The following is a 24,081-nucleotide window of genomic DNA, read 5'->3' on the forward strand; positions in this document are numbered from 1 at the left end:
GCAGTTTGGGGGCCTGATTTGATGTGTAGAGGAGTATGATCTGCATGCTGGTGTTTGACAGGGAGGTATAAGATGGGCATTTCTATTCTTGGATCTGCTATCCCTGTGTTTAAGTGAATGCTTGTCTTGCTCCTTGTTTCTCTTGAGGGGCGTGTTGCTCTTCACTGAACACCCCCAGTAGTCTGCCACAACTGCACTGAGGCTATTGGAGTACTGTAAAAATAGTATTGAATAATACATTCAGTGTGCAGTGCCAGGACAACTGTATTTTTTTTTTTTCCTTGAAAAGGTATGACATAAATCACAAGACATGAGATATTTAAGTAAAGTAAGAATGGACTTTTCCATCAAAATAAACACTCATTGCATGTATTATGCCCATGACACTTGAGTTTTCCTTGACTTTCCTTACTCTGCCATGTGTCAATAACTTACTGCTTCTTTCCATTATTGAAAGGACCAGGGGTTTTCCAAAAAGCTGATTCAGCAGCTCTGGGGTGACAGTATCACTAACATACTAAAATGAAGTAAAATAACAGGCTGCCCAGAGAAGCTGTGGATGCCCCATCCCTGGAAGTGTTCAAGGCCAGGCTGGATGAGGCTTGGAGCAACCTGGTCTAGTGGAAGGTGTCCCTGCCCATGGCAGGGGTTTGGAACTGGATGGTCTTTAAGGTCCCTTCCAACCCAAACCATTCTATGATTCTAAATGACTCTGGAGTAATTTTGGTTCAGTCACTTCTTTGGTTCTGGATCCAGCAAGTGCTTCCTTGTGTCACTCTGCGCTCTGTACAGCGGGATGGTACATTGCAAATACGTTGGTGATGTTATGCATCCTTCTCGTGGGCTGGTCCTGTAGCGTAGCATCGGGACCTGTAGGGAGGGCCCTACTCTCTAGTAGGGAAATTACAGACTGGGGATATACATGCAATTCCTCTGGCCTTTTCCATTGGCAGCACCATGTCTTTATGCTGGGAGGTGCACTTGTAAATAAAGATTTCTAGTTTGTGCTGGAAATATGCCATTTTAGGGTAAAAAAAAAAAAGGAAACTGATGACTCTGAAAAACTAGCAGCTGTTCTGAGCATGTGTTGTTGGTAGGATTGATGCTGTCCTGCACAGGCAGAAGACTTGGTGTGTTGTAGAGATTCTGGTTTAAAATCCATACTGTAGCTTTTCTGCAGAGCTGTTTTAAAAACTGAATGGGAGGAGGGATCAAGGTTGGGTGGTTTTTTTTGGTGTGCTAGGTTTTTTTTATAAAGGAGCCTTGCCATGTAAAAGAGCTGTAAGCGGAAATCCTGTCCCATTCATGCTGTCCTTTATGAATTTCAGTCTGAGTCACTTCCTTCTCATGCACTTAGTGGTTCATTTCTTGGTCGTGTAGTGATCTGGTAGTTTGAGAAGTTTTGCGTGTGGCTGCAAGTGCTGTGGGAACAGAAGCATTTTTGAGCTTTCTTACAGTGCTTTCGCCCATTTCCTTATAATTTTTTTTTTCCTTTAAATCAGATAAAGTTGTTGTTATTTTTTTTTAAATCCTCATTGAAGTTTGAAGAACCTAAGATAGCCAGAAGTAAAACACTTCAAATGGGTAAAAGTAGAAAGCGGGAGATGGATTGTTACGTGCATCCTGTCCAGGAGCTGGGTGCCAGAATAAACAGACCCAGCCTGGGCAGGGTGGCAGCTCTTGGGGGAGTGGGGGTGCATGCACCTTTATTTAAGTGTTCCATAGAGAATACTGTTTTGTAGTGATTTGAAAAGATTTGGCCCTACTGGGTGAGAGCAGGGGTCCATCTAGCCCAGTGTCTGTCTTCAGTAACGATGGGGATGATGCTGGGGGAGAGCCTGCAAACCCGGCCCCATCCTGCACACCCCCCAGCGTCCAGCCCTGCAGGGCACTATAGAGGGTGTAGTCCTGCCCAGTCCTTTTGGTGTCCACCTGTCGACCCCTTTTTGGAACTGGCTGATGTCCTTTGCCTCTGTCTGAGTTGCAGACAAGCAGGCTTGCTTTTCAGCTGCCCAGAGCAGTGCCCAAATGCTGGCTTGGTGTCCACTTCTCTGAATAGCTGGTTTCTTGCCCAGGGTGTTGGCATGCTTTACATGTGGAGGAGGGAGAAAAAAAGATCAGAATTATTTATTAGTTGAAAGAGTTGTTATAGACAGACTATAGATAGGTCATAAACTTCTGTAGTGCTATTGTCATGTGTGTCAGATGTTGCTTTCTTATCACTGAGGCTGATGCTGGCAGGAGCTAGTGCCACCAAGCATCCCTGAGCTGGGGGGGGATACGCTCTGCGAGCTGTCTGTACGTGATGCAGAGCACACGGCGACGTATGGAGAAGCACAGCTGATGCTTTCTTGATACAACCCTATCCTGTTGTCTCTCTTCTTTGTAACATTTAAACATATCTAGGAAAAATGGAGCTTTTTGCTTTTTTGCCTTTTTTTTTTTAATTTGTATCAAGTTTTTTTGAATCCAGAGCCTGTAAATTAAAGGGAAATTGAGGGAGCTGTGATGCAACACAGACAGGAACTAGGCAAAGTTCCTCTACTTACTCATTCTAGATCCTGTCAATTCTTTTCTATTTTTGTCCTGAAGCTGTTTTGCAAGCTTATTGGGCTGTATATGTATCCATACCTGTATATCCTGTAGATTTAAAAGCTTAAATAAGTAGTTTGATCACTTTTGGTTTGCATAAGCAAAGGGGCTGAGAAACACTATGGCAATGTAGAGTGAATATGAGAGAGTTGGGCTTGTTCAGCCTGGAGAAGAGAAGGCTCCGGGGAGACCTTATAGCACCTTCCAGTACCTGTAGGGGCTACAGGGAAGTTGGGGGGTACTTTTTACAAGGGCCTGTAGTGACAGGACAAGGGGTTTAAATTGCAAGTGGGGAGGTTTAGATTAGACATTAGGAAGAACCTCTTCCTGGAGAGGGTGGGGAGGCACTGGCACAGGTTACCCAGAGAAGCTGTGGATGCCCCATCCCTGGAAGTGTCCAAGGCCAGGCTGGATGAGGCTTGGAGCAACCTGGTCTAGTGGAATGCCCATTGCAGGGGGGTTGGAACTGGATGGTCTTTAAGGTCTCTTCCAACCCTAATCATTCTGTGATTCTAATATATGTAACTTCTATGTTCTTTTAGCTAGGAACTGGTGATTTGGTGCATACTAATGAAGACCTTTGTTCTACCAATGTGGAAATGTTCTCTGGACACGATTTGTCATAAGTGGTGGTTCTGCTGATGCACCAAATGGCCCCACATAAATGCAGCTTCCCTAGTTTCTCTAAACATATATGCTCCTATAAAATAAGGAGATTTAGCAAGATTGTCTCCTCCAGATAACCCATCAAAACTGACGCAGTGATTTTTTTTTTCTTAGTAATGTGGAAAAAATCCCCACTCTGAAGACTAAATACATCTGTCAAGATATGTGAATTTCGGTATCATAACAAGTAATGAAATGTGAAACATAATATTTACTGGAAACAGAGACATGTTGAATCTTGTGAGCACAGATCAGCATCACACATGAAATCTGAATAGTATTACTGCTCCTACTGCATTTTTGTAATAGTTTCAGCAAATAATACTACTTGGCTGAATTGTTTAGACATCCTTCTAATTAGAAATACATATGGTGTGTTGCGTGCATGGTTTTTCTTTAAGTTTTAATAAGCAAGAGGAAATAGGATGCATTAATTAGGGCACTAGTCTGAACTTGAGAAACCACAGTTAATTTGTGACACCAGGGAATTTCCAGTGTGATAAGGTGGAGGCACGAGACTCTCTCTCACATCGTGACCGAACTTGTGGTTTTGTTTGTTTCTGCTTGGAAATATGCCTACTTCTCAAACTTTCTTTATCTTTTGTGTTTTCCCTAAAATAATACGCTGTGAAATTGTTTGTCCAGGCAGAAAACAACATAGAATAACATGGTTATGAGTGTCAGATACTTCTGATATTAACTTGCTGAGAGTACACCTTTGTGTACCAGAGTCAACTCCGATAGCTGGGCCACACAGATTCGTTACCCAAGAATATTTTAGCTAATAGTCATGTAAAGTAACCACTTAAGTGAGCTCTGTATAGGCTCATGAATATATTCAAAACATGACGTTATGTAGAGTTCAAGCAAAGTGTATTCCCAAGTTCAGGCTATCTGATGCATGCAAGAATTTATCTAGATTAGGCTCAGTTTAGGTCTTTCCTTCAGCAGAAAGAATTGTAGAGATGTGTATTCAGCTTCATCGAGAAGGACACTGTTGAGGGAGAGAAGCAAATTTCCCTTTCCTCTGCTGTCTTAAAGTTTGACTTGTACCGTGGGGCTTTGGACAAAGGTAAAAGCTAAATATCCCAAGTAGGCCCTTGGTACTGAAAAGCAAGTCCATGCCCAGGGCCAATGTACTCCTTCCCGCAGCGTTGCTTTGCCCAGCCCCAAAGCCAGCAGTGTTCTGCTTCGAGCTGCCTCTGGCTAGTTCCTTCCGGTACGTCCTGACCCACTCTTTGCCAAAATTTCCAGGAATTTGCAAGCCTCTGAAAGTTTGTCTGCATGTGAAAAGATGGGGACACAGAGGGGTTTTCCTGCTGTATCCATACTGCAGGAACAAAGCCATAGTTTGAGAAACCTGGATGCCATGGCAGTCCTGCCTTCTTTCACACCATGTTGCTTCGTTCTGGCAAAAGGCTGTTTTGCACAGTCCTGCAAACTGGTGGGGCTGGGGGAAAAGGAGGTATTCACAGTTTATTTTTATGCACTTATCTTGAAATACCAAGGAACCAGCTTTGTGCCAGATGTGGTTGATAAGCGATTATGTTCATCAACTAAATAGGAGCGTCGCCTCTTCAATTAATGGCACAATATTCTCCCATCTTGACCTTCAGCTAATTTTAAAGGGAAACACAAATGTGTCAAACTTGGTTTCACCCAGACTTTTTGTAACTGAGACCAAAACATCAGGGTAGCTGTGGATACCTGCCATCTGGTGCGGTTATAAGCTGCTTTGAGAGTTGGTCTCGTGGGCATCGTTGGCTCTGAGGCACGAACGGGGCAGAATGGGTGACCATGATTCTGGTTAGACTTTTCAGTCTCATCAGAGAAGCTCAGACAAAATAAACCTCAGTCGAAGCTCCCTAATCTTGCTAAGTGTGCTGGCTGGCTAGAAACACAGCTCGAAGTCCACCTAGGAAAAGTGTAGGGCAGATGTAGTACGGAGTGGCGAAATCTGGCTCCAGGACTCTCATTTGACCTTACTGGTGACTTAAACATTTTGACTGTGGCTGGAATTTTTCCCCAAGGCTGTTTTTTTCACAGTCCTGATCAACCCCTTTAGACTCCCATATTCTTCCTCTCCTCCTCTGCTTTCATCCCTCCCTTGTCTCATATGGCTGGGAGGTTCTCCTTGGATAAACTCTCTGCTCCGTGATTTATCAGGAAGTCAGTGCTGAATGACGTAAGGCACAACCTCTTCCCCCTGAGGATCTTCATATTATCTGAAGAATTTGCAGCTTCTGCAGCAACTGACACTCAAATCCAGAAGACTGAAATCTGAGACTTCTTCCTAGGAATTTACGTAATTTATAGATATCCAACAGAAAAAACATATTGAGTACATTTTCATCCTGCTTAAATACTCAGTGGCTAAATCCCCGTGCTAGGGAGAAGAGTTACACAAAGGTCTCAGAACTTCCGAGCAAGATAAACAGTGTATTCTCACCAGTTAAGAGGAGATAACGTGGACCACCGACAAGGGAAGGGAACCGTGTTTCCCTTATTTGGAAATATCTGGGACATGGAGCCAGAAGGGAGAGGGTATTTATAGGGAAGACGTAGAACACTTCCTCCCTCCGGAGTATATAAAATAAAACACCTTTAAGTCTAATAATTTCATGAATAACCCGTATTTGTGTACCCAGATGTTCTGAACAATGCCCGTCTGTATGTTCATCTGGATTTGCAAAGGCGGGGAAATGAGATTTCACATCCCGCTGAAGTGAATGGGATTTGTTTACCTGCCTCTCTTAGGCTGTGCTTCAAAACCTATCAGTTAGTTTTCTTTTTCTGAGGAAGGGTGGAATTTGATGTCAGAAGGTTTTGTAACCTTCAGTATATTTTATGTAGGAGGAAAAAAGCTTTATTTTTAGAAATGCAGGGTGATGCTTTGAGTATTGCAACTAACAGAACGGACAGACATTCTTCAAAAATGAAGCAGCTGTGTTGATTTTCTCCAAGGTTTCATAATAAAAGATGTTGTCCTGAAGCTTGAATTTGGTTTCTTGATTTTTTTTTTTTTGGGTAAGGAGCTGTGCTTAGAAGCAGCTGCTTTGATTTACCGTGATTCATGTGACTTTTGCCCGAATTTCATCTCTGCAATGAAATCCAGATCGATTTGAAATTCCTCTAGCTTTGTTGAAGCCTTCCCAGCGAGCTGTAATCTGGAGGATATTTCTGTGGAGTATTTTAAATATTTGGAGAGATTCTCAGTGGCAGAACTGGGGGTATACACACCAGAGGTGGTATGTTGCCCTCGTCCCATACAGGGCTGCTAATTGCACAGGTAGTTCTTCCAGCTCACTAGTAGTTAAATGGTACAGATGTTATGGATCAGTTTTTTTAACCATTCTTGAGTGCACTCTTCACATCACAGGCATGGCACCAATAACATCATGTCAGCCTATTTTTTGCTTTTGCATTGTATGAATTTAGCACCTGATCTTTATGAAATGCTCTGTGTAATATGATTATAGCTCATGTAATCGTAGTTCATCGTTCAGACTTGACTGCAAAACACTTCAGGCTGGGATTAGTCAAGTAAGTTGATTGTCATCTGTCACAAGGACGATAACTTCATTTCTGTTCTGCTGTCAGTCTGTATTGTGTTTGGGTTGATCTAAAGAGTGGAGTGGGAGCTCTTTGTCTCCCCGTCTCTGAGCTGTAGTGCCTGGGCTGAGCGGAAAGAAAAAAGTGTTTGTCCTTTTGCTGGGTTACTGTGATGTCCTCCATTGCTCATTGCGATCTGATTATCTCATAGTTTTCGTCTGGAAAAAAAGGTCAATAATTTACGTCGGTAACAGCAAAGCTAGGCTGGGGTTCATTCAAAAAACGCTGTGACTCTGCAGCCGTTCAGTAGGTTGGCAGTGAAAAATCCCAGCGCAGGCTCCATGAAACAACTTTGTATTTTGAGCATCATGATTTGAAGTGATTTTTTTTTTCTTAAAAGCATTTTTTTGTTGCAGACTCTAATATCTTCTAAAATCCTACAGATAGTGTAAGTAGTGATCAGAAATAAAATTTCTGCTTTGATGTAAATGTTAAGACAAAATCAAGAGCAGTGAAAAGATGACACATTTTCTGCTTTTATCCTGATTTAGAGACAGTTTTCCCTGCTTGCTTTCTCAGAAAGGATTAACAAATCTCTCTGACTCAGTACTTGAGAGTGAAATAGTGATTATTGCTAAAACCTAGCACCCCAAAGTGCTTTTCACTACCCGTGGTGAAATCTAAAGACATTTCTCCACTGATTTCTTCTGAGGGCAGAATTTGTCTTGTAGGTGTGTTCTTAAGGCTGCTTGGACTGTAATAAGCAGCCATATGCCTTTGCACTGGTTCTGCCTTCATGTTGTTGTAGCAAACTCAGTGCCTTTACAAGGTTCGTCGCCAAAGAGATGATTAATTTTGGCTGAGGAGCTCCATTTAATCCTGACTAAGTTTGGAGCTCCTATGGAGTCTCTTTGGGCTGTGCTGTCTGTTAGTTTTCCTGTGCACATACGCAGTTTTGCAGGTCATTTTGCTAGTTTGGTGTTTGATCAGGAAAATGCTGCTTTTGTACGTAACGCGCTGATTATCAAAGGCTTTTCTTGGCTATTTTTCATGTGGTCATATTTTTGAAGGTCAAGAAAAAGTAATTTTTATTTTGGGTTCAATACTGATGCCATTGTCCCCTTGCATTGGAGACAGTATTTCAGAGAAGAAATATTTCGCTATTGGCATGGGACATAAAAACCCTACACTGGTGACACTGTCGAAGTCTGTTTGACAGGGATTGTGCTTTCCTCCTCCGTTCTTAGTGGGAGCGAGGATCACCTCTGCCGTGGGTGGCATGCCAGCTGTCGCAGCAGAGAGACCGGAGAGCGAGAGACGTGCCCGTGCTCTCTGCTGCTTCTCGAGCTGGTGGTGAGATGCATCAATGACCCAGTTGGGGAAAGACGACTGTAATTTTTAGTGCTGTCAAACCTGTGCTTTTCATCAGCACAAGGAGAAGCCGTGAGGCTCCTTTCTCTCGTGTTGGTGGTGCTCGGCTCTTGTTTCGCCCGGCAGCTGAGAGTCAGTTGCTGTGATTGAAAGGACCCTTTTCTTTCCAAGAGGAAATCTTGCCTCTGTAAATGTCAGATAATGTCACTTTGCAGCTGGCATCAGACGCCCTTTTGAGTCCCTGCTGAGGCCTTTCACGTGGTGAGGAGCATGGGTATCTTGGCTGTGCGGTTGGCCATCCCCTCCTCCTCCTGCCTCGGCTGGAGAAACCTGTACGGCTTTTACGGCCGTGTCACTGGGGGCAGCCTGGGGCAATAACAACGGTGAGGTGGTCATCTTTGCAGAAGCTGTTTCTCCTTGTGCACGACCGCTCGGTTCATCAGAATTGGAGAGCTGCCGGAGGCTGCCAGGTTGTACCCTGGCTCTTGAATACTCGTGAAGGCTGGACAGACAGGCAGTCACCAGCTAAAGAGACGGGGAACGAGGAGGACCAAGAAGGGGAAAGCATGAAGCAGTACACAGCTAAATGAAAGGAATTAAGGGTAAGGCAATGTGGTGCATCCCAGCTATCGTAGAAAATCATGAGAGGTTTGAAGAAATTCATTGCATCTAGGAAAAGATTCCCACTGTGCCAATGAAACGTCTAGATTTTTACCTGGAAGGCGGTAGTCAGGAGCTCCAGGAAAATTTTAGGAGGGCCTTTCAACCTCCTTGTCAAATAAAAAAAAATTCCTTGTTGTTAGAGATGAAAGGCATTAATGGTAACTGCAGGTAGACCACTTACAAAACGCTGAAAGAATAGGTGGAAACATGTTTTGCAAAGGTGTATAAAATACATGTAGCACCTATAAATCCAACCAAGTCAGAAAAATAAAGAAACACAGATCACTTCTATTGTAACGATTCCCTCAGCAGTCCTTGAGCACCTCCCTGCACCTTAAGCAAAATGATTGATTAAAATCATTCCTTAATGGGGAAGAATTGATTGTATATATTTTGTTAACCATTTACTTCAGTCTCATAGTATCACACTTGCTCAACTGCAGTGGGTTATGGGGTAGAGATGTCTAGTGCTCCTGTAGAAGGAACAAGACTAGAGAAGAAAAACTGATTTTCAGAGTAAGCCTGTATGATCTGACTGGAGGCATTGAGCTGCTGCCCTTTCTGGCTCAAATTCGGTGTGCGACCCGTGGAGCAGTGCTGTGTGTCCCTCCTGGGCCAAAAGGTGAACCTCTAAATCTCTGGGCTGACAAGCTTGGTCTAACTTTTAGATCAAGCTGGAGAGGCTCCAGGTTTGGAGGCATTGCCACATAGCATATCTCCGCCTGTCTTGCACACGGGGATGCTTGCCTGCCACCTCGGAGAGGAGTTTTTGCCTATGCCAGCACAACTTGCAGCCTGTAGCGTTGAAATGATGCTAACAAAAATCAACCAATTTTAAAGAGTTATTTGTGGTTAGTTACTTCTGTATGAATCAGCTGTGCCACTTGTGAAGTGTACTTGATAAAAGACGGAGGGATGGACGCTGCCTGTGGTGCCTGTGCCGTCAGCCCTTGTCTCTCTGCCAGGCTTTGCTGTCTTCTCAAACCCACCTCGCGTGCGGATGCTGTTAGAGAATAGCAAAAATTAAAAAATAAAAACTTAGCTTGACACGGAAAATAAGCTAAGGCAAGTCAAAAGTACAAGAGGGCTCTCCAAGAAGAGGTCCTGTGTGTAAGCGGTTTGTTGTTCCAGCAGATTCAACTTGGGCTTTCTCTCTGTCTGTGGGTTTATGTCATTGTTTAATTTGGTGTTCCTTCAAAAGCAGCCAGCTGCAGCCATATGCGGCGTGTTGCCTCTGTTATCTTCTTTGTGAGATGTACAAAGCGTTTCCTTAAGATGTAAAATGTATGTGACAGAGCTGGGGGGTTGCTATATTTTACTAAGAAAGACCTTTTCTGCCTTCTGATGGATCAACTGTGTGTTCACAGTAGGAATTCACTCAGATCTTCAGCCAGTAAAGTAGGGGTTGTTATTCTGTCTTCCACTGGTAGCAGGAAAGAAGCAGAGAAAAACAAACCCAATGTGTCACTTAGACTCCGTTTGTCCCTTGCATCCAGCATTTCGTTTCCCTTGTAGCTTACTACTGATCTTATTTTCCATGCTCCATCCCGACGACAAATACATATCAAAAAAATATCAGGGGACGGGAAGGATTGAATGCATTCTACATTTATTTTTAAATGTGACTTGATATGTACCTCTGAGTGCTTCCAGATCTGCTTGATGTGGAAACATCTCATGCTTATCCACGTGACAGCAGTTATCTTGTTAGAGAAGGATGGCTTGAAGCTGAGAGACAAACCATATGATGTGAATTTGCACTTCAGGTATTTTGGAGTAGCCTGTCCCATTGGCAGTAGGATACTGAAGCAGTCAGGGTGAACCCACCAGATTAATAGATACAGCCTATGGCCAGGGCATGTTGAGGGACACGGTTTATTGATAGCCTTGGCACTGTTGGGTTAACAGTTGGGCATGATGGATATTAAAGATCTTTCCCAACCTAAAAGATTCTGTGACTGTATGAAAAGTGAAGTTCATACCTAAAATGCAGCGATGTTGAGGCAAACAAGTCCGTTATCCTTCGCTTTAAGTCCCACTGAGTCAGGATGGCTAGGGATTTAATTTTTTTTCTTATTTGAGATCTGACAATGTGAGTTTCTGGGGTTTATGCAGGGGTTTGGTTTTGTTTGCCTTCAGTTATTTAGAACGTGGGTTGATTTTTCTGCTACCTACATATGATTTGGTCCTTAAGGTCAAATACAGAAGGATAAGTTCATAGACATTTTAGCAGGAGGATTAAGATAGCAACAGTGAGAAGGCTCTTAAGAACAGAAACATATGTGAGATGCTCGTGCATGTCAATTTTTTAAGGATTAGAATACATTTCAACAATTGGATCTTTTCTTGAAGTTGGATGACATCGATTTCTCTACCTTAGACATGGGTGCTGCAGTCGTGTGTTATGGCTAGGTTTTTTAATTAGTTTTCATGTAATCAGCAGAAATTTGTAATACTTAATATTTATAATTAAAATCTCACCCAGATATTTGTAGGCTTAATTAATAATTTTCTTTTGTTTGTTGTATGTTTGCATACTGTGATTGACTGTTTGGAAGAGAAATACTTGTTCCACGAGTGTGTTACTCTGAAGAGCTTCCGGGTTTTGCCCACTGTGGAAGTGGTGCTAAGGAGAGTGGCGTAAAGCACCGTGTGTGCAGGGTGATAATGGATTTGCTCCTCTCCGTATTACAGTTTCGCCAGCGCATAGCCCAGCAGTTTATCCGTGACCTTGTCCTGCACTGGACTGCCTCCCTGACAAGCTGGGAGGATTCATCAAACTGCATTAGGCAGGAATCTGTTTTAGGGCTAATTTTATTCAATATTTTCATTAAGGACTTGAAGGATGGCATAAGAATTGATTCTTATTATAGTCCATACCAGGCTCTGATAGGATTGAGAGTGCTTGGTGGGTTACGGGGGAGGGAAGGAGGAACAAGACAGGAGGAGAGCTCAAATGGCCTTCAAATTAAAAAAAGTTTGATCAAGACAAGAGCAAAGTACTGAATTTCAGCTGGTCTCTGAGGAATGGTTTAGGTAAATATGATCGTGTTTCAGTGTAGGAGGATGGGCTTGATGACTGTGTGTTGGGAGTTTAGGCCCAGCTGGCAACTTAAGCCCCACACAGCCGCTCACTCACTCCTCCTTGGTGGGATGGGGAGGACAAAATACAAGGAAAGTCTGGTGGGTCAAGAAAAGGACAGGGAAGGCTTACTCACCACTTATGGTCACGGGCAAAACAGACACGACTTGGGGAAAAATAATCAATTTAATTTGCTACCATTCAAGTCAGAGTAGGATAAGGAGAACTAAAAACTGAATTCTAAAACCCCTTCCCCCCACCCCTCCCTTCTTCCTGGGCTCAGCTTTGTTCCCCATTTCTCTCCCTCCTCCCCTCCAGTCGTGCAGGGGGACAGTTGGGGTCAGTCCATCACACGTTGCCTCTGCTGCTCTTTCTTCCGCAGGGCAGGATCCTCACACTCTGCCCCTGCTCCGGCGTGGGGTTCCCCCCCCACGGGGTGCAGTGCTTCAGGAGCATCCTGCTCCAGCCTGGGCTTCCAATAGAATCATGGGCTCTTCGGGCGCAGCCGCCTGCTCTGGTGTGGGGTGCTCCATGGACCGTAGGCAAATCTCTGCCCCCCCTGTGACCCTCCATGGCATCAGGGCACAGCCTGCCCTCCCACCGCAGGCTGCCAGGGAACCCCTGCTCCCTCCAGTCGTGATTCCTGTGAGTCTGCTGCAGCGTGGCATCTGCAGCTTTAGGTTTGTTCTGGTACAGGCAGTTTTTGAATGTATATTTCCACAATTCTTTGAAATGAAGGAGTCTGTGCGTGGTGTTCTTTGTTTCTTAAGCTTTGACAGGCAGCTCGCAAAAGAGTTGGGCTGTGTTTTGAGGAGTTTGTTTTCTTGGGGTTTTATGTAGGTTGTGCTGTACATGACTGATAACGAAGATCTTTCCTAGCATGAAGGCCGGTCAGAGCCCCAATAAATCTGGAACAAATTCTGAGAAAGCATGTCATGTTATGACTGGCATATCTGTGAGCATGGGGCTCTGCTTCAGAATTAGACGAAAAGTTTGCAAAGTGCTAGTGCTGATGTCATTCCCTTGGAATGGAAAGGCTGTTGAAACAGTAAATACTTTCTGTGGCCAGAAGCTAAGTCTTGAGCTGGACCTTTTCCTCTCTGCGAAGGAAAAAATGCAGAACAAACCTAAAATCTGTATTTGCAATGGGAAAATCTTAATTAGTTTAGAGCTTTTAGCTATTTCAAACCGTTTACATACGCAGCTGCTGTTCATACAAACATGAAAACTATTCATGGAAACTTCAAACTTACCTTGAAATGACAAGGGTTTGGGTTTTTTCCCCTGTTTTTTAAAGCTGGGCTTGGTGTTCAAAAGTACGGTTGGAAAGTTCTGAAAATTATATGTGTACTGTACGTGCAGAAAGGAACATAGACAGAGGCTAACAGAAGCATATAATAAAAGGCTTTAGTTCAGCAAGACTTAGCACTGAAACCCTCTTAGCACCAAACAGCTGCTGGGCAAGTATTTCATTTTTAGGGGCATTTACTCTTGGTTCTATCTGTAGAGGTTTTGATTATGATCCAAAACTTGGGAGAAAAAAAGGGAGATGACCAAAATACAAACTCAGATGTGGTCCAGGCCTTACAGCTGGCTCCTTTGCTACGGAGGGTTAGTCTGAAACATTGGATCCGAATAACCCACAGCCTGGGAATGAGAACGGACCGCTGTAGCTTGGGGCAGCTATAATATCTCTTAGACACTGAGATCTACAGGGTAACTCGGATTTTGGTACTGTCCCTCGGAGGACCCTGTTGAGCATTCACAAGGAATTCATCCCCACCCCCAGCTTCCTCCTTGGAGGAAGAGTTTTGCCGTAACAGATGTGAGGAACAGATGTTGAGAGGGAAAGTTACAACAGGACAGTGACCTCAAGTGTCGGTTGGGCTCTTCCTTGACGTGACCAAACTTGTGTTCCCAATGGCAGAGGAGGAAAGCAGCGCCTGCCTGCTGCGTGTCTCTGCCAGCCTTGTAGTCAGTGTGAGGAGGCTGGTGTGCAGAGCTTTCACTTGTTCCGGTCAGACACTTGATGCTCAACTAGTTGAGGAAGAGGCAAGGATTTAAAACCAGATCAGCTGTCGGTTATTGAAGGACAATTAGTGCTAAGTGGGTGAGTCAGGCCTAGCCACCTACCCCCTCTCTTGAGCAGTTGTAGGTAATTTTTCCGACTTCCAATCTCCTGTTTTACATCAAAGCTTCCCCTTTCCTTCCTCCTGTTCTTCCCTGCCTTTCCACCACAGCATCTCTCGTGTGGGAGATGCTTGCGCTCCTCATCCCTAGATGTTGCAGTGAGTTCATCTAGTAGAATTGTCCTCAGTGGCTGATGATTAACAATAATGAGCTAGAAAAAAAGGCTTTACACCAGTTCTGTATTAACAGCGTAGAGAATGTAAGACTTTTCCTCTGCATCATTTTCTACTTCACAAAGTTTTCTGCTTTTTGGCTAGGGAGAAAGATGTTGAGTTTGACACTTAATGTGTTATGAGAGAGGTTGGCAGGTAAGATCAACTTCTACCAAGGAGGGATTCAGGACAGGTCTCAATCTCCTTAGGGTAACTAAGTACTTGAAATACTCTAAGGTGACCATTCTGTGAGCTACTTTGTCTCTCCAAAAAAAGGTTGGCTTCTGCTTTATTAATAAGTTTTTCCATGGGGCAGTTTTGCACTCTATTTTTACCTAGCTTTTAGGTAGCAGATGGGCTTGACCTCTCCTGAGGTCCCCTTCCAGCCTGAGCTGTTCTCTTACAATATCCTAGACATCACTCGTGCATATTCTTGCTTTCTGTCTTTAATTTTACATTTGCTCTATCTTCACAGGACGTTATCTGTTATCCAGGGGGGCTCTTTTGGTTTGATTTCAGTGCAGGGCTCTAAGGCACACATTGGGCTTTCCATATGGTACAGTGATACCAAACCTTGTGATGAAAGGGCGCTTCTTACTACAGACTTTTCCATCTTTGCTGTCCTTGTGAAGGATTCATGGCATTACCACATGAGCAACGTGGGATACGTCAGCTCCGTATGCAGGAAGCAGTTGGAGTGTCTGTGCCACGTGTGCATATTTGCTTGCACCAGCCCAGTGTCAGTGTGAACACTCGGGAGGTTCAGCATGGGGCACATCTGACAGCTGGTCAGCGATGTGCATCATCTGAGACAGCTTACTCTTTAGAAAATGGGATGGCAGTGCCCATCCACATATGTATTATTAACTTTAAATTCAGTTCTCAGTATTTTTGCACTCATATTGTCACCTTAGGTCTGTGTGTGTCCCATTCCCTTTCTCCAAAATCTTTGAAGAAGACTTTTCTTCCACCCCCAGCTTATTTGTATAAACTCTTGTTGACATAAATCTCACATAAATGTCCATGGGTCTTTAATAACCCAAACCTTAAGTGTGTCTGGTAGTCAGAGCCTTTTCCTTGTGAACAAGCTACATATTGGGGAACTAATATAGAAAATTCCTTAGTAGGACTCTTTGTTGAGAAGTGTGATTGAAGTACTTTTTTATTATTCTTATTTATTTGCTGGGTATCCCCAACTCCCTCGGGTCTTAAAGCCAGTTCCTGTATTTGGAGCAGTTTGAACCTTCAGCTCTGACCTGCGAGGGTCAGAGGGCTTAGTTACTTACAAAGCGATCGTTTTTCACGGGAGAGGGAAGTGAGATTTCTTTGGGCTTCAGGGTTTGTTTTCCTCTCCTGCTCAGTGTGACAGGGATAGCATCCTTGCTAGAAAGCAGAGAGAGGCAAGAAAATTCAGTCCACATGTTTGGGATTTAAGGTTGAGTATGATTCACGCTTAGCTTCTGGGGGTTGTAATTAGGGGTGACATAATAACCATAAACTTTCAATAAAATAGTAGCAGCATTTTTGTTGCACTCTGTAGCTGCAGAAGCTGCTTCTGATTAGCATCCCTTCGAGATAAGCCTATGGGACCTCTGCAGTTTCCAGATCTGGATCCAGGCTCTTGTGGCACAGTCCTACTTCTGTACTGATGCTGAAGGGAACCCTGAATTCCGAAACACCCCCAACTTTCACATGCTCACTCCGATCAGAATATCAGCCTTTTCCTGAGCCATTTTAGTCCATCTGTTTAGTTTTCAAGTCAGTATTATCTCCCACTGCCTAAATCCTGCCAGTTTATACACCTTATAATACACTCCAAGGGTTATCTACTGTGGAAAAAAACAATCATACAATCCCCCTCTTCTCCTGCGTTATTGCTACTCCTTTCTTTTCCAAGTGGCCGAGACTAAAAGGAATCCAGGAATGCATGGAGCAGGAGATCTGTCATTCCTACTCCACACCAAGGTGAATTCTTGTAGGGAGAGATGGGCATTTACACTGGAGTTCTGCCATCAGCATTCAGCCAATTCTATTTTTTGGCATCTGAGCATATGGAATTTTTAAAAAGAAGTACTTTTTTAAAAGCAGGTCACAGACAAAAATAAAGACACATTCTTGGGCTACAAGAAGTAGGTCAGGCTTTGGGGGAAATCATTTGTGAAAGCTGTTGATCTGATCTTACTGGTCTCCTTTTATTACTAATTTTTGCTTCCTATGCCAAATTTGTGTGGTTTTTATAAAGAGGGCCTTCTCATTTGGCTTTAGGTGAGATGTATTCTTCTGCTTTGGTGAGCAAACTTCTCACATTAACATTAAAAAAAAAAAAAAATCCCAGAGAAAATATGCTCCTAGTTTTCCATTAGAGAATAGTGTAGTGGAAAGTGAGGCCTCTCTCTGCTGCGGTCCAAAAGGAATAAAGCTGCTTTGTGTCACCTCATTACTCTAAGCTGATGTTTTACCTCAAGACTTTTTTTGGGGGGGCAGGGGGAGAATGGGGGAAAGGCTGATTCCACTGCTCAGATGATGCCTCTGCAGCACCTTTGCTCAACTATTCACTCTAATTAGGGAAGTATTTTGCATGCTGTCCGGTGATAACGCTGGGTAGCCCCTGTGAGAGCTGGAAATAGGATGGGTTTGCTCTGTGAAAGCAAATCCCAATTAATAACATTGTGGTGGACACCTCTCCAAACAATCCCCCCTTTCCAAAAATCTGCCATCGTTGGAAGATTGATTCCCTCCTTTGTTACAGGTTTTGAATATTAACCTATAGAACTGCATATCTTAAATTCACAAGAGCAAAACAGCTGATGCTCGTGTATGGGCAATTTCCACCCCCACCCCCAATTACAAATCCCTGAAGGGTTATTGATATAGCTGATGTTTTTGTTTAATTTTATTCGTTTATTTTTCTTCCTATTTCCACATTTTCTGTTTTACAGAATTCGATTCAGAAACAAAAAGGGTTCAAGACATTCTTTCTGGAATGGAGAAACCACAGGTATGTGATCCCGAATTTCCACACACACAAAAAATACCGCAAAAGTGATAAGTAGATTGTGTCACTGTGTACTGGTGATTTCACAGGGGACCAACTCTGAGTTTTCTCTTGTTGCCTCTATATATATCTAACTCATTTTTTCCAGGACACAGTCTGTGGCAATAAATTTGTGGCATCTTTTATGCTCGTGGGTATTTCTGTGCTCTGCCCTCTGCAGGAATTGCACCCGTCACCTATTTCCAGAGGAAAACTGCGATGGGGGTGCACTTGGGTGATTTACATTGCTCTCACACCCTCTCTCCCCTGGGTTTCATTTTATTTGTCATGAGCAATTTATGTCTGTAATCATGATTAAATTAAGCTAATTCTATTATTCAATGGCAATTACTATAGTCTAAGCTTGTCTGAGCCATAAAAGCACATGAATTGTAATGGAATTGAATCACTGTGTAAATAACTGTAACGCTGGGTGTGACCAGGGCTAGGTGAGGTTATTAATAGATCTGGTTGTAAGCTGTCAAATGTGATGGTTTTTGTAGGTTGGTGTGTCAAAAGGAAACCAGAAGGGTATTGTGAATTTCGATGAATGGTCCGAACAAGCACCCCACATGCCAAGCAGCAGTCACTAGGCAGGAGGAGACGGCTGTGCTTTGGGAGTTTTCTCTCCTTTGCTTTGTCAGGGCTTAGGCCTTTCTCCATCCAGCTGGAAAGCTAGTAAACAAAGAAGCAAGTGAAAAAGAAAAATACCAGTTGGAAATTTATCTAAAGACTGGGATAGAGGATGATGTGAAGAAACTGCAGTGGGAGCATGAAGGAGTGGATCCTTAGGTGCAGAGGTGGCAGAGCTCAGGGAGAGGCAAGCTTGAGCACAGGCTGAGTTTTATTTTTAGGCTCTGTTCTCTTTAGATGGTTTTGTTCTGAATAAATACAAAAGGTGGTCAGTCTTAAATCGCGCCGTCAGTAGGTGTTGGATCCTACTGCCATGGCATCTACAAGAGCAGGTTCAAAGCCAGTCAGAGTCTAAACCACAGACCTGCAGAGATGGTAAATACCAGGGGGCTGCAGCCAGAGTTCTGTTTGCAGGGAGGAAAGTTGCTTTATTTCATGTGGAAAGCAAGGGACAGTACTAAGCTGAAGACTTGAGAGCAGAGTTTCTGGGCCATCAGAAGGGAAGAAGGTCTTCTTAGCACAGAATTAGGCTAGTTCATTGTGCAGTGTGTAGCGAGGACTGCCTGGATGTTGCTCATCTAGTAAGATTCCACAACTTGGTGCCTTTCACAAAGAACCAGAGAGCTGACGTGAAAAATGCGTTACTTCATGCTTATGTCTTTAGAGGTGAGGATGGAAGCAATTTGAGCAGTTTGCAGGATTCTGAGTTCTGTACAATTAGATTTATGGTAACCAGAGCACTTAAAGCAGAGAGAGGGCAGAAAACTACCAAGAGACAATTTTTCTTGAATCGTTCTGAAAATAGGAAGCTTTTAAAAAAAAAAATTGATCTAAAACATGATAAGTGCCAGTTCAATACTGATGACATTTAGTGAGAAGATGCTGGGGATTAGCTATTATTCTCTCCAGAACTTTGACATTTGTGAGTAATTAAATTCACAGGAGTCTCCCAAACCATTAATTGCTTTGAATGATTATGTGTGTGTGTAGTCGGTGTTATGCCCGATAGAAGTATCTTATATTACGCCTAAATAGTCGGCTGGGCCGTATCACTTGGTGAGCCTTAAGCACATGTGAATGAAAAACAAAGCAATGTGTAGAAAACCAGTTGTGTCGAAGGGAATCACACAACGAAAACGGAAGGGCACGGAGCAGTAAGTCAGTGGTGGACAGAGCGATGCTGCGTCTGCAGCACATGGCTTTGTGTCCAAACGTCAGCAGAGGTGAGGGATCAGCCCTCTGGGCGACTCTGCAGCCGTGGTACCGCTTGGAGCAGTCTTTAATCTGTCTTGGCCAGGTATCTCTGTCTGCCAAAGTCTCACTTGCCTTTCCAAGCACAAAATATACACATTTTTAAAAGGCCTTCTGGTGTGTGTGTCCCCGTGTTTTTATTTAAACTGAAATATAGTTTTAATTTACGTTATCGCAGACAAAGTAAGCATTTTCTAAAGCAAATACCTCAGTGAGGGAAGGGAAACTTGATTCTGGGTTTCCGAAGTGGTGGGGACGGCGTGTCTGCCGAGCGGCTCGTGGGGGACATCACCTCCCGCGGGGAAACGCTGCGGGTCCACGGCATCGGAGCTTAAGCAGAGTTTGACTTTCCAAACGGCAGCCTGCTCCCGCTGACTTGCTCTGCGGCAAAACTCATATTTAATCACTGGGATTTTTGCCTAAAACTGCAGGATTAGACCCATAGTTTAAAAGTGAAATCTCGACCCGGTAATAACCGTGAATTCATTTGACCCCCACGTCTTTCAAGCGTTGCCCTCGAGGGAGTAAATGAATGTTGCTTGCGGTGTAGTTCTCACACATACAATAAAACCCTGAACCACACCATGCCTGTGAATGCTAACCCGGAATTTGAAAGATAATGAAAGTGGTACAGAAACATTGTTCCTTACCTGAAAGACGGGAAGGACGGATATTCATCAGTCTTGTAACCTTATTAAAGTAGTTCAGGAGCTGGGATTCTTTCCCAGGGGCTTTTATAAAATTATTTACACCACCGAGTTTTGATAGCGTAAAAAGCAGGCACTTACTGTGTAAACTGAGAAGTTTTCAGAAACTAATTAACTCTGCTTTTCAGCAGACATCCAAACCTCCTTGTGGGAGAATCTTTTGTTAGGTCGCAGCGAAGAGGCCAAGCCAGTCCTGTTCAAAGCAAGCACAGCAATTCTGGGGACAGATGAGACAAGCTGGGGTAACTAGAAAGCAGCCCAAAGGTTTACCTTCCCAGGCTATGAGGAGGTGCAGTGGCTGCTTACCTTTTGGTTGGATGAAATTAGAGTATCGCTAATGAGCATTAAACTGTATTTTTACTTGCAGCTAAGGATTTCTGTCTGCACGTTCTTTATTGACATTAAGCTCACCACCGTGATGTTCCATACAGCGTGGAAAGGGCTGGTCCAGATCCGTTCAGCTGCTCGGTATCTTCTGAATGGTGCTTGTTTTCCCAGGTGTAAGTGAGCAAAGTTGGAGTTCAGGCACTGAGCTGGTTGGCAAGCACCTGCTTGTTGTTCTCAGCATATCATAACCTCATTTATTTAACTTACCCTTTTTCACAGCAAAGCTAATACTTCCTGCCCCAGGTAGGAGCTCCTTGGTAAAGTTAAATGGTGGCTTTGGCCGTTAAATCGGATATTGAGGAGCTACGCCTTTGGCTGGTAAATGTAATACGGTATCGAGCTGGTTAGTCGTGAGCAGCAGCAGCCAGGTTTATCTCTAGGCACACAAACAGTGCTGGCGCTGACGGGCACAGTACTGTTCTGCTTTCCATACCCCGGGAGCGTATAGATTTGCCTTCTCTGACTTTATCACGCAGACGGTGACCCCTCACTTGCTTTACCTCATTTGCTAAGTGTACTCAGTGCAGCTAAGAATTGCACTTAATGATTTCTGGTGTTTATTTTTAAAGCCCCACAGCAGTTTGTGTGTGCTGAACACCACCGAGGCAGGCCAGCAGCCATTCTGAACGCTCCATCAATAAGAATTCATGGTGTAGCTGGAGCAGCTGAATAACTGCATTTAGACTTTTATCGTCTGCGTGGAAATGTCTGCGCACTGACTTCAGAATAACAGTCTGACGCTTGCTAGTGGTTAGACCGTAAGATACTTTCTCTTATTTTAAGAAACTATGGAAGACCTAAGTCTTTACAGATTGCTAAAGTTCATGAAAGGCCAGTGTTTCTGCTGTACGCACAGTATATACGTGTGTCCTTGTGAGTAGTCATAGAGAAAAACATTTCAATAGAACATTGGCAGGATATCATGCCTCCAGCTCCAAGTCTGTCTGAATTTATGAAAAACAATTATGCAAGCATATTTCCATAATAAAAAACTGTGTGTTGATGGGCTGAGCTGGCATAGTATAATGTATGTTGGGGAAAAAAAAAACTATTTGGATCTTACTACTCATTTTTCTGATGAAAATATTATTTAAATTTCAGGCCTTTAGCTCTTAATATCCTCGTCACAATTTTATTCACATATGTGTGTGTATCTCAAAAAGTTAACTTGCCTGTCTTATTTGAATCATTCAAGATTCTTTTACGCTATCTCATCCAATATCACTGTTCACTGGTCCAAGTGGTTGAAGCAAACATTGATTTCATAGCATCAGAAAAATGTGACCAGAGCAAGAAAATTCATAGAAAAATTTGTATGTTCATATTTTTTACCAAAACAAACAAAAAAAAAAATTGATACTACTTAAAACCTCTTGCCTTACAACTTGTTTTTCATGTTAGGTGGAACAGAGGTTTTCTTTTTGGCAGGACTGAAGTGTGCTGCTGTAAATCAAAATCCCTAACTTTTGAAAGCACGGTGTTTAAGTTGAGACGTTTCATGGTGTCACCTACTTGTCAGTCTGTTAAAAACAGATTTATGACATGCTCAGAAAGAATCTGCTTGATATATGGGTATCGCACACAACAGTTGCAGTGCTCTTCAGCTGGAAGCAACGTGTTTTCAACGTGAGAAGTTAAATGTTCTCCCTTATCTAGAGATAACCAGAAGCCGGATTTGTAAACAAGCAGTCCCTGAAAGCTGCTTGTTACTATTTCATTACCAAGTCATTTTCAGCTAAGGTGTTTCAGTTTTCTCAATTAAAGTGTAGGAAATATGTAACTGAACACCTGCATCATTCATCTTACACCTTCTAAAATAACAACGTTTTGCTCTCTGTGTTGGAAAAATCTGTTAAAGTGATAGAACCAGAGAAATTTGATGCATAGGAGAAATGAATGAAGAATATAAAACAGTGTGCTTTGATTCCTCCTCATGGAGGAATAGCTTAAAAAAATACGTTTTCACTACAATTAAGAATGAAAAACGTCCTTTTCATTACGGAAAGTGGACAGTTCGTGGCAGAGAGTTGAGGCTTTGAGGCTTCCCTGGGTTTTTGCAGAAGGCATGCATAAAAATGTTCTGTCTTTCCAAGATAACCAGTGCAATCATTGTTTTTGATTTCTCTTTCTTTTGATACAGCGATGGGGGTTGGGGGGATTTCTTTTTCTTCTTTCTTGGCTTGATAACAGAAGGCTGTTCTCTGGGAAGCTGCTGTTCGGGACGTGCAGCTGATGAACGATGCCTCCGGCACTGTGCCAGCGGGCTCTCCTAGTGAGAAAGGCAATGCTCGGTCAGTCTAGAGGTATTTGGACCTGAGTTTCCAGAAGAACACAGCTGCACTGGTGATAAAGTTGTTGCGGTGCAGGCGTTGGATGTATTTTTTCCATGTTTTAATGAAAGAGAATTGTCACCCATCTGCCACCAAGGTGTTGCTATAGAGTTGTGCCCGGGGTGACGATAGGTCATGCATACAGTCTTTCTCTCAGGGCACAAAGTGATTGGTTTGTGATGTAATTTTTAATTGGCAGCTTGGACTTCTGTTATCATTCTCCCTTATACTTTTGAGTCAGCCTAACCTTGCAGATTGAATTGTTTGGGATTTTTTTTAACATGTTTGTAGTTGAATTATTGCTGTTTCAGATTACAAGAAGGAACAGGAAGACTGAAAAACCTGGTTTATTACAGAATCTTCCTAACAAAAGCCTTAGACAAATAATTACATACAAAACAATCTGTAGGAGAAGGTCTTTGTTCCAGTTTGTTCCACTTCCCTTCTGGTAATGGCCACAGCAGCAGTTTACCTCTAGACTGGTGCGAGGTGTCCTTTGCTGGATGCTCAGTGATGAGCTGGCTCGCTGCAGGGTGACATCGCTCTGTATTCCTCGTCTGTCAGAGATACTAGTTTACGCCATGAATCTGTATTTTGTTTGTAGTGTTGATGACCATTTCTTACCCTTTACTTTCACCTCTACCTCCGAAATTTCCTTTTAATGAGAAATTAATTGTGAAGATGCAAGCAAAAATCAAACTACTTAGAGGACAGTGTTTTTATTGGAATTCAGAGTAACTGGTGTTTCTTTTATAGGTTACAAATATTCAAGCAAGATCAGTTTTAATTTCCTGGTCACCTCCCACTGGCCTTCTAAATGCAGATAGACACAACAATGGTTTGCCTTACACCTGTACCTACGAGGTTGCCTTATCGGATAAAGGGAGGGATGGAAAATACAAGATAATTTACAGGTAACGGCATCATTTTTACACTTGTGTGACTCTCAAATTGTATTTTCATTGGGAATAAATTCTTTGAGCTTTTCAGGGTGTACTTTGGCATGCCTATCAGTCACAGAAAAAAGGCACATTTGCACATGCTGTCACTGCTCCCTCACTGTCATAGAATCACAGAATCTTTAGGTTGGAAAAGATGTTTAAGATCGTTAAGTCCAACTGTTAACCCAGCACTGCCCAGCCCACCACTAACCCAAGTCCCTGAGCACCTCATCCACACGTCTTCTAAATCCCTCCTGGGATGGTGACTCCATCACCCCCTTGGGCAGCCCGTTCCAATGCCTGACAGCCCTTTCCGTGAAGAAGTTTCTCCTGATATCCAACCTAAACCTCCCCTGGCACAACTTGAGGCCGTTTTCACTTGTCCCATCACTTGTCACTTGGGACCAGAGACCAACTCCCCCCCTCTCTGCACCTTCCTTTCAGGGAGCTGTAGAGAGCGATCAGATCACCCTGAACCTCCTCTTCTCCGGGCTGAACACCCCCAGCTCCCTCAGCTGCTCCTCACAGGA

General features: G+C 43.3%; 1 protein-coding gene across 1 annotated transcript in view; it reads left to right on the top strand.

Annotated features, from left to right (window-relative positions):
- Positions 1-24,081, top strand: part of LOC104514247 (fibronectin type III domain-containing protein 3B-like) — a gene marked incomplete at its 5' end in the record, with an annotated part of 53,800 nt that overhangs the window by 12,478 nt on the left and 17,241 nt on the right. Inside the window, 2 exons of the mRNA XM_010157867.1 lie at positions 17,208-17,266; positions 23,367-23,524. Of these exons, the coding sequence (XP_010156169.1) occupies positions 17,208-17,266; positions 23,367-23,524 (217 nt within the window). The remainder of the gene's footprint in view (positions 1-17,207; positions 17,267-23,366; positions 23,525-24,081) is intronic.

Source organism: Eurypyga helias, unplaced genomic scaffold (assembly GCF_000690775.1).
Source record: "Eurypyga helias isolate BGI_N326 unplaced genomic scaffold, ASM69077v1 scaffold4788, whole genome shotgun sequence".
Lineage (NCBI taxonomy): Eukaryota > Metazoa > Chordata > Aves > Eurypygiformes > Eurypygidae > Eurypyga > Eurypyga helias.